Source organism: Maylandia zebra, linkage group LG17 (genome assembly GCF_041146795.1).
Source record: "Maylandia zebra isolate NMK-2024a linkage group LG17, Mzebra_GT3a, whole genome shotgun sequence".
NCBI lineage: Eukaryota > Metazoa > Chordata > Actinopteri > Cichliformes > Cichlidae > Maylandia > Maylandia zebra.
The window spans coordinates 35,959,329-35,969,005 of NC_135183.1; the positions used below are offsets into that span (position 1 = coordinate 35,959,329).

At 42.7% G+C, this 9,677-nt stretch overlaps 2 protein-coding genes across 4 annotated transcripts; one reads left to right on the plus strand and one right to left on the minus strand.

Moving 5' to 3' along the window:
* Positions 1–475: 475 nt before the first annotated feature.
* On the minus strand, positions 476–6,550 carry trmu (tRNA 5-methylaminomethyl-2-thiouridylate methyltransferase). Of its 2 annotated transcripts, XM_004553925.3 has the most exons (11): positions 6,352–6,550; positions 6,005–6,170; positions 4,879–4,985; positions 4,656–4,778; positions 4,370–4,542; positions 4,237–4,290; positions 4,046–4,112; positions 3,645–3,745; positions 1,967–2,111; positions 1,790–1,872; positions 476–1,696 (listed from the first exon to the last, which is right to left on the minus strand). In XM_004553925.3, the coding sequence occupies exons 1-11, from the start codon at positions 6,431–6,433 to the stop codon at positions 1,547–1,549; spliced, it is 1,251 nt and encodes a 416-aa protein (XP_004553982.1). In that variant the 5' UTR covers positions 6,434–6,550; the 3' UTR covers positions 476–1,546. The 2 variants fall into 2 exon arrangements, with proteins under 2 accessions (XP_004553982.1, XP_012775250.1); XM_012919796.3 differs by lacking the exon at positions 1,790–1,872.
* On the plus strand, positions 6,503–9,336 carry srr (serine racemase). Of its 2 annotated transcripts, none has more exons than XM_012919795.4 (7): positions 6,503–6,652; positions 6,977–7,154; positions 7,231–7,412; positions 7,548–7,678; positions 7,796–7,944; positions 8,022–8,111; positions 8,212–8,436. In XM_012919795.4, exons 2-7 carry the CDS (start codon positions 6,977–6,979, stop codon positions 8,289–8,291), a joined length of 810 nt encoding a protein of 269 aa, XP_012775249.1. In that variant the 5' UTR covers positions 6,503–6,652; the 3' UTR covers positions 8,292–8,436. The 2 variants fall into 2 exon arrangements, with proteins under 2 accessions (XP_012775249.1, XP_004553981.2); XM_004553924.3 differs by having other exon boundaries at positions 6,504–6,652; positions 8,237–9,336.
* Positions 9,337–9,677: the final 341 nt, after the last annotated feature.

Below are 9,677 nucleotides of genomic sequence, written 5' to 3' on the forward strand. Positions count from 1 at the left end.
GTCCTGGAAACATTCCTGAGATATTTGAGTCTGTGTCAACTTGACAGCATTACAACTTCGATCCCTCGCTGCTCCAGTCTGCATGCCAATCAGTTGCTTTCCAATGAAGTGTGAATGTTAGACAGCATGTCGCAAAGAGTGCTTGTGTGTAAAATTCTCCAGTAGAGTAGAAGTGCTCTAAAAACCAGCACATGTACTCTATGGCACCAACAACCGTGTCATTTTAAGAGTCACTTAAATCACCTTTTTGTTCAAATGCTCAGTTTGAACATCGGCAGGTCATCTCGACCATGTCTACATGTCTGATTGGCTGATTAGACATTTGTGTTACAAGCAAAAGAAAAAGAAAAAAAAGGTGTGCCTAACAAAATGACCATTATGTACATAAACTCAATTTTGCCCAAGAAAAATCACGACTCTGGACAGAACATGATATGGCACATTTAAACACAGGCGTGTGCAGGGAAAGCAAATGTCACTCTTCGCATTTATTTATTTGTTTAAGTCCATTTTTCAAATGTACACTTTGTACAGAGTTCGTTCTCCTGCGCCCGAAGAAAGCACTGCTGTTTTTAAAAAAAACATTAACCTGGCATTTGAAATACAATACAGCATTAGAAATCATCTTTCTTGTAATTTACAACTACTGAAATAAATGGCACAACCGATGGATAAAAACATCCAATACTCTCACATTTCCTTTCTCTCCTATCAGGCATTTTTTTAGGTCATAATTTAACCACCGTCAAATCCACAACAGAATAAACTTGGATCATAGAAGTTGTGAAACATACAAAAATAATTTTTTAGTAGCCTTCAAAGTTTTTAGCTGGTCTGAAAAAAAAACAAACTAACCTGAGAAGCCTTAAAACTTTTAAGACAAACTACATAAACTCTTATTACACCAATAAAGTAGAACAAGCCAAGAGTCAACCAGATCTGCCCACAAGGTAGTGTCCTCTGAGGAAACGTGAGCATTCTGACAGTCCAGCAGAACTTCACAAATCTTCACCCAGGTCTCCCAGTAAAGAGAAAGCAGAGCTTTCAGACCACAAAAAAAGAAGCACCGTCTACAGTTCAGAAAATGCTCTGCTTAACAATGTGAGCTCATTTTTTGTTTCTGCTTTTATGAAAACACACAGTGCACTGTAGAAATGCACAAACCTACTCGTTTACACAATTTCAATTAAATAATTGCATTTCACGAGTGCATCTTTGTCCTCGTAGTGAAGCCAACAACAAGCAGTACCTGGAAGTTATCTCTGTGGTGTTGGTACAGATCTTGGACGGAAAGATTATATTAGGTTAAAAACAGTAGAGATCTACTTATGTAAAAAACAAAAAAAACAAACCATAAACAAAACACTGCTGTTTCCTGGAGCCTTTAAAAAGCCAATCAACCCTCTGCTGCCTCCCTGAGCATCTGCCCTGTGTCACTAAAGCCGGTCCAACCATCTCTTGGACTGGCTTATGTTCCTCACAGGGTGCTCGCAGCTCATGTGCTGCACACAGTGCATTTCCCCCACAGCCGGACTGTGAGCTCCTCTCAGCTGTCTGGTTCAGGGGTCGACTGCTCTTTGCGCTGAAAGGCTGCTACTATCCGCTCGCGGCCCTTCTGCAGCGTGAATTCGCTTGGCCCAAGCTGGGTGATCTTCCCACTGCCCAAACACTCGTCCCCTTTGTAGAGCACGGCAAACTGTGGAAGGAAAACAAGAACACTCCGATAACACAAAGAAGCCACACATGTAGTGTGATGTTAAAGAACAGTCCTGAACATGTTAGCCGCTACCTGTCCAGGTGTCAGAGCTCTGACTGGCTGGGAGAGCAAAATCCACACAGAGCCGTCCATGTTCAGAGTTACTGTGCAGGGAACTGGAACGCACAGTTGAAGCTGTGTTTAATGTTTGAGCCGATTTTCAGTCGGCATTAATAATCTTCTCGCAGGCACTGATAACACAGAACTCACCGAGCGGCATCTGGTGGATGAAGCGGAAGTGACAATCCATCATTTGGGTCCTGGCTAGTTCGGGGGGCGGGTCTTCTGTTACCCAGTGGAAACGCTCCGTTCGCACGGTGTCGCGGAAAAGAGCTGGGTGATTGGTTGTCGGAGCCTGAGCCACAAGAGGTGTAACAAATCAAGTACCCGATTAAAAATGGTCACGAATTGCAACACGTTGCTCAAGAAACACCAAAGATGAATACGCTGCCTCCTACAGGGAGTTACAGGTATTACCATCCTCCGTTTCATTTTACAAACTTGGTTTTTGAATCTACAAGTCTATGGGCTCAAAATGTGGTCATAAATATTTTGTACTTGTAAATTGGTTTTGTACTTGTAAAAAAGATTTGTATGTGTAAAAAAAAATTGTACGTGCGTAAAAAAGGATTTGTGTGTGGACTTAGCCAAAAAAAACCCTGCAAGTTACAACTACGAATTTTGACCCTATTTTTCTTCCTTTCATCTGATTGGTGAATGTCATGTCAATCACAAATGTAACAATCCAATCAGAGAACAGATGGCTTTGGCTGTCGGAGGGGCGCTTTTTTTGAACTGCAGGTCCTTGAAGGGAATAAATACCCTTTTACATGCCAACCCAGCGTTTTCCTTCATCACCACGAAAGAAAACAGTCTGTGGTCGTCCGAGTTTGATGATTTTTGTGTCACAGGTCTACGTGTTTAATACAGGACCTTCCACAGCCTTTTCAACAGCGCTGCGGACACGGGGGGGGGGGGGGGGGGGGGGGGCAGTGTTTTGGAAATGACAGTCTTCATTACAAAGCTTTCTTCGTTATGAATTAGCATACATGTTTTTATTGAACATTTGAAGAACCAGCAAAAAAACCAGAAACTCTTGTAGTTCACATAAAGTCAGCGATAAAAACGACAAGGAGCAGGTGCATCTAGTACAGGTAGAGCTGCTGCAAAAACCCACAGAGCTCAGCAGCCAGCGTAACAAATTCTGGATCCTTTGCTTTTAGTCAGCAATTAGCATTAGCAGCGTATCCTGCATCCGATGTGAAAGGACTTTTATGCTGCGCGCTGTGACTCACAGCAATGGTCCTGGGTCAGCCCTGACTTTGTGTTAAACTAATCTTAAAGTAATAATGGTATTTCTAACCACTGATATACCACAACTTTATCCTTTCAACAGCTGCTGAAAGTAAGGGGACCTAACTGCTATCGGATATTTATATAGAAATTACCCTTCAAGGACCTGCAGTTCAAAAAAGTGCCCCTCCGACAGCCAAACCCATCTGTTCTCTGATTGGATTGTTACATTTGTGATTGACATGACATTCACCAATCAGATGAAAGGAAGAAAAATAGGGTCAAAATCCGTACTTGTAACTTGCAGGGTTTTTTTTGGCTAAGTCCACACACAAACCTTTTTTACACACACACAAATCTTTTTTACGCACGCACAAATCTTTTTTACACACACAAATCTTTTTTTACAAGTACAAAACCGATTTACAAGTACAAAATATTTATGACCACATTTTGAGCCCATACAAGTCGACACATTCATGAACATTAAAACTGGAGAAAAAGAAAAAAAATCGCTCCTAATTGTAAGGGAACATCAGGAGAATGTTAAGATGGATGCGTTGACATTTGATAACTTAAACACAGATGTTCTCACCACAAACACATCTCCAGTAACGATGTCTTTGTCCACCACGAACCAGGCGTCTCTCTGCCCGCCTATCCTTGCCCTTTGGCCCAGTGTCAGTGTGAACCAACCTGTATGGACAGAAACACATAAGAATATGAGAAAAGAAGGGACAAACAGGTGTCTGATAGTTTTATACATGCGCATATGGACCAAAACAACCTCTGTAACCTTTAACATGTGACTGCATGGGAAATAATTTGACTTTGAAGTCAGCCTCATGTGGCCATTTGAGGAACTGCATATTTCAGCACTTCAGACGTTGCTTTGTTTTTAGCTCCAGAGAATGCTGCCTGACTAGAATACATTTTAGTCAGGTGTACAGTAGTGGCACACTTTTATTTTTTTTAAAAAGATGTTCACAAACACACCTTTGTGGGTTCCCATTACAGTTCCATCCTCAATGGAGACAAAGTTCCCAGGTTTGGGGTCCAGATACTGAAAATAGAAACAAAGCAGCTGAAGATCAAAATGATCTGAGGTCATCTTAAAAAGAGATGGAAGGTTTTGTCATAAATCCTATGAAAATGAGATACTTTTGCCATGTGAAATAAATACTTGCCTCCAAGATGAAGTTTTCAAAGTTTCTCTCTCCAATAAAGCAGATACCCATGCTCTGAAACGACACACCAGTCAATTTAAATCCTGTGTTCCTCTCCTCTCTCCTTATTAAAGTCTGTAATATATTTGAGCACCTCTTTCTTCTTCAGCACGTGGTGAAACCCGGCCTCAGCAGCCATCTTTTTCACAAATTCTTTGGTGAGTCCAGCGAGCGGGAACATGGTTTGTCGTAAGGCTTGTTGTGGGATCTGACTGAGAAAGAAAGTCTGGTCCTTGAGGAGATCCGCCCCTTTGTACAGCTTCACAGCTGGTGATGGGAACGCAAGAAAAAAAGACAAACTTCACTCGCAGAAACAAAAATAGTGGAAATTAGTGTAAAAATCAGAGATATAAGAGGTATAAAGGGAAAGTCACACTTACGATTTCGGATCTCAAATCGATCTCTGAACAGTGTGGTGGGCGGAGCTGTGTGAGCCTGTTCGAAAACTTCGTCATCTTCCTGTGATGTCCTGGCATAGTGGCCTGTTGCCATGGCATCAGCACCTACAGGAAACAATGTGTCTCTTGGAGTGTGTCTGAGACTTAAGTGATCATATTTTATATTTCAACCAATAAGCATGAGAATGAAAATAAAACAGCGTACCCAGGGTGTCGATGGCATATTTGTGGAAGTGGTTAAATTTGATGTGCTTGTTGCATAGTATGTCTGGGTTTGGTGTTCTTCCCCTCTCATATTCCTTCAACAGATTACTGCAAACCAGACAGAGAGAAACTGCATTCAGTGCTCAACACTGGATAAAAAAACAAGTAAAAAATTTGAGAGATTCCACATTCTGATCCTAGTTTTTGTTCTAAATCTCATTGAAGTCAATATCAATTTTAAATGTAAATCAGAACATTTTTCCTTATCAGGAATCCTGGAAGCTCGCCTCATATTGCACTTTTTAAGCTCTTCCAGCATGCACACAGTTGTTGCACATCTGCAAGCCACTTTGCAACCAGCCTCCAACTGAGCTCCTACTTTTTAATGCTGCATATGAACATTGTAGATAGCATGTTGGTTTGATAGTTAGTGCTGTTGCCTCACAGCAGGAAGGTAATGGGTTCAAATCCACTGACCAGCTGGGGAGGAAGCCAGGGAATCTGGAGTGAACCCACATAGGATCTATGTTGCGTCTGCATGTTCTCCTCGTGCCTGCATGGGTTCTCTTTGGGTACTCCGACTTCCTCCCACATTTCACAGGCACACTTTAGGTTAACTGGTGATTCTTAATTGGTCGTAGGTGTGAATGGTTGTCTGTCTGCCTGGATGACCTGCCCAGGGTGTAACCTTCCTTTTGCCTTATGACAATTGGGACAGGTGGAACAAAACAGGGAATAGATGTAGCCCTCTCTTCTGTGCTTACTGCCACCTACAGCTTTCCATGTATGTACACAGAAGGGCAGGAAGCCCACACAACAGAAGCATCCAAATATGACTTACTGCACACAGAAATACCTTTGTGTATCGTGGTCCAAATGACCTGCAACTGTCTTTTTAGCAGCTCTTTAAACTAGTATGTTTAGAAACGATATGCTGAAAATCCCTTTGGAGCATTTTCACAAAAACGGCATTTCTCAAATTTCATTGGAGATGGCGGCATCTGTAATGGATAAAGTATGTTGAACACAGCGCCGACAGGACGATATACAGAGGAGGTGGAAAGGGGATGGAGGCAGATAAGCTGCTGTGAGCCCTAAAGGCAGCAGACAGAAGAAGACAGAAATACCTGAAAACTTCATGCCAGTACTCTTTGACATAGGAGACTTGATGAAAGGGGACATCCAGGCTCTGGCACACTCTGTATGCGTCCTCACAGTCCTTCTCTGTGGTGCAGACCCCCTTCTCATCCAGAGAATCCCAGTTCTTCATAAAAACTCCAGTCACGTTGTAGCCTTCAAACAACACGCAATCACAATGAGACTCACTTACAGCTTTACTTTGGTTTTTCTGACTTTATTTGATTGATTGATTTCTTTGATTCGTATACGGCGGCTTCACCCGTCTGGCTAACCTTTCCCCATCACAAAGCCAGTACAGGTGTGCTTCAGTGTTTCCACTGCCAGCTTTTCTCACCTCGTCTCTTCAGCAGTAACGCTGCGACGGAGCTGTCAACGCCGCCGGACATGGCGCACACCACGTGCTTTATCAAAGCCATGTTTTCATATTACTGCAGTCTGTCTTTGAACACTTTCTCGCTCACGAAGCTAGAATATTTCACCCAGCTGCTCCACAGAAGCCGCCATGTTTGCGGTCCACTCAGCAATAACGTTCGACTTGAAACGCATTTTATGCCGGAACCATCGAGCTGCAGAGGAGGGAGACGAAAAAGTTGTAACACTAAACTTCAAGGAGCTGAGTGAAAACAAATAATAAGGTCTGTGTAAAAAATACCGAACAGAATAAATATACATTTTTGGTTTCGTTTAAAGGCGAAACATAGTTGTTTTATATATAATTTAACTTTCACGTTTTTTCCTAATAAATCAGAGGCTCCGAACTGCTTACAAATTAAATCAACTCAATTCTTTACATTTTCCGATTATTAAAGCGGTGAACTCATGGTTGAGAGCTACATATTTTAAATTAATCCTACAGTAACTGCAAAAATATATTAATAAATTAATGAGTGTCTTTTATACGTTTATGTAAAACTAAACTACTGGGTGTGATGATGTTTCTCTGTTTCTGACCCACCCAGATGTGTGAGGTGTCTGCAGACCCTGTCACCCTGGACATGCTAAAAGAAGCGAGAGAGACGGTGAGGAGCAGCCCTCTGGGTGTCATCAACACCCCCATGATCGCCTGGAGGCAGACCACCCTGCCTCTCAGCATTGACTGCAACATCCACATCAAACTGGAAAACATGCAGAGAACTGGTTGGTGAAACCCACTTTGTTTGGCTTCCCTGACACTTTGCTGCAGGTTTATTGACTTCCTGTTTTTGAATGACAGGGTCTTTTAAGATCAGAGGAGTAGCCAATCAGTTTGCCAGGAGACCGGCAGGTGGCCGTTTTGTCACCATGTCTGCTGGAAACTACGGCAAGTCGTTTGCATATGCCTCAAAACACTTTGGGTCAAAGGGCAAAGTGGTGATGCCTGAAACCGCCCCAGAGAACAAGTCCATCTTTATACAGGTCAGAGGTTGTTTGTGGCACAGTTAAGCAAAAGACAAAAGCCTTGAAAGTTAAATACAGACAAATAAATTACTTCCTAATAAGTGTGAATTTATTACTTTGTCATTTTCATGGAGTGGTTATTCTTGTCCTCAGAGTTTAGGGGTGGAGGTGGAGCGAGCGCCTACATCCTGTCTGATAAATGTGGTGAACCGTTGTGTTCAGGAGGACAACATGACCTTCCTGCACTCCTTCGATGACCTGGATCTAATTGCAGGGCATGCCAGGTACAATCAGGGCTGGATGCTAGTGCATAAGAGTGCTTCTATCTTCGTGTTTTATTGGTAACAATTACATTTCTAATATCTCTGTCTTTTATTAATTACGTGTGCACATGCATTTAGTCTTGGTATGGAGGTGCTGGAAGTGATGCCGGAGCCTGATGTGGTGGTGGTGTGCTGCGGTGGAGGTGGGCTGCTGGCTGGAGTAGCTGCTGCCATCAAACTGTCAGGTTGCAGTAAAACCAAGATCTACGGCGTGGAGCCAGAAGGAGGTAAAAAGTCACCGACAAACTGATGTTTAACTTGTTTTTGTGTGCAGAAACTTTAAGTGTGTTTCTGCTTAACGCAGCTTGCACAATGTACAAAAGCTTAATTGAGAAGAAGCCAGTAGAAATGGACAGCAAGAGCATCGCGTCAGGTCTTGCACCACCTTTCGCAGGTAGTTTTTGTCAAATTTCTCTCCAGCATATCTGGGTTGTATGTGAACTGTTTTTTTTTTAAATTCCTTGACTTTCTGTTTGCAATACATGAGAAAATAGAAGAGTTTTCTTGCGCCATCACCAGGCAGGCTGCCCTATCAGCTGTGCCAACGTTACGTGGAGGGGATCATCCTCGTTAGCGATGAGGAGATCGAGGCTGCCGTGTCCACGCTCTACAGATCCGGGCTGGTAGTGGAGCCATCAGGCTCTGCTGCTTTTGCTGCCATCGTTAACAACAAGATCCCAGAGCTGGAGGGCAAGGATGTTGTGTGCATCCTCACCGGAGGGAATATCGGAAAAGCCGAGCTTGTGAACTTTCAGGACTGACAAACTACAAATCTGTGACTTCTTACAAATCCGTGCCAGTAACTCTCTCAGATAACAATTTAGAATAAACATTGCTAATACCCATGTTTTTACTGCTGTCGTAATTCTGCGTCTTTCTGGTATGTTTTTTATATTCTTAAAAGTCTGACAGTGTGAGAGAGTGTGCCGATCAGAATGTGTAGGTAAGTGCTTGACTCTGATTGCTGATTGGGAATGACAGCAACTCAGCCATGAAGTGGTATACCACATAACATCACAGAGCGAGGACAGCATATGTTGATGCGCATGGTGTGCAAAGACCACCACCTTCCTGCAGACCTCCAAACTTCATGGAATAGGTTTCCATGGCTGAGCAGCTGCATCCCAGCCATGGGCGATCGTGGCTCAACATTGTGGGAACTGTTTGCAGATGCCCCCTTTCTGTTCCACCAGGACCAGTGCACAAAGCAAGGTCCATAAACACATGAGAGAGTTTGGTGTGGAAGAACCTCAACCTGATAGAACACCTTTGGGATGAATTAGAGCAGAGACTGCGAGCCAGGTCCTCTCGTCCAACATCACTGTCTGACCTCACAACTGTGCTTCTGGAAGAATGGTCAAAAATTCCCATAAATCCCTCCTAAACCTTTCCACAAAGTTTGGAGCCTCTCGGAGCAGTGTAGCTTATTGTGTTATATACTGTTACATTTCAAATACTGTGATTCTCATTAACACTTTGTTAATGAATAGTAATTACTTTGTACTTTGCAGTAAAATGCCAATTGATGATTATAATGCAATGCTCTGTAATCTATAAGTATCTGAATGGTTATGATAGTTTCTGATCCTCCTTCACTACGTCCATGAATCTTCTCTGAGGTCTTCCTCTTTTCCTCGTGCCCGGCAGCTCCACATTCAACATTCTTTATTAAATATTTCTATTATTATCATCAACAGACGTAAAAAGTGCAATTTTGTCAAACCTAACTCCAAACTTTTTAAAACAAACAGCAGATTTATTATTCATGCCTCCCCAGGCTGACAGCCATTGGCTGAAATTTGGCTCGACTGAAGTGCCTTCATGATAGTGCTTCGGGGCATTTGAGCCTTTTTTTTTTTTTTTAAATTATTCAGAGGTCTGGCTCACATCCACCTCAAAGCAATTTGGATTCATAATTCAGCTCTGCTTGCAAGAGAGCAGCTTTACATCGCTGAAAAAT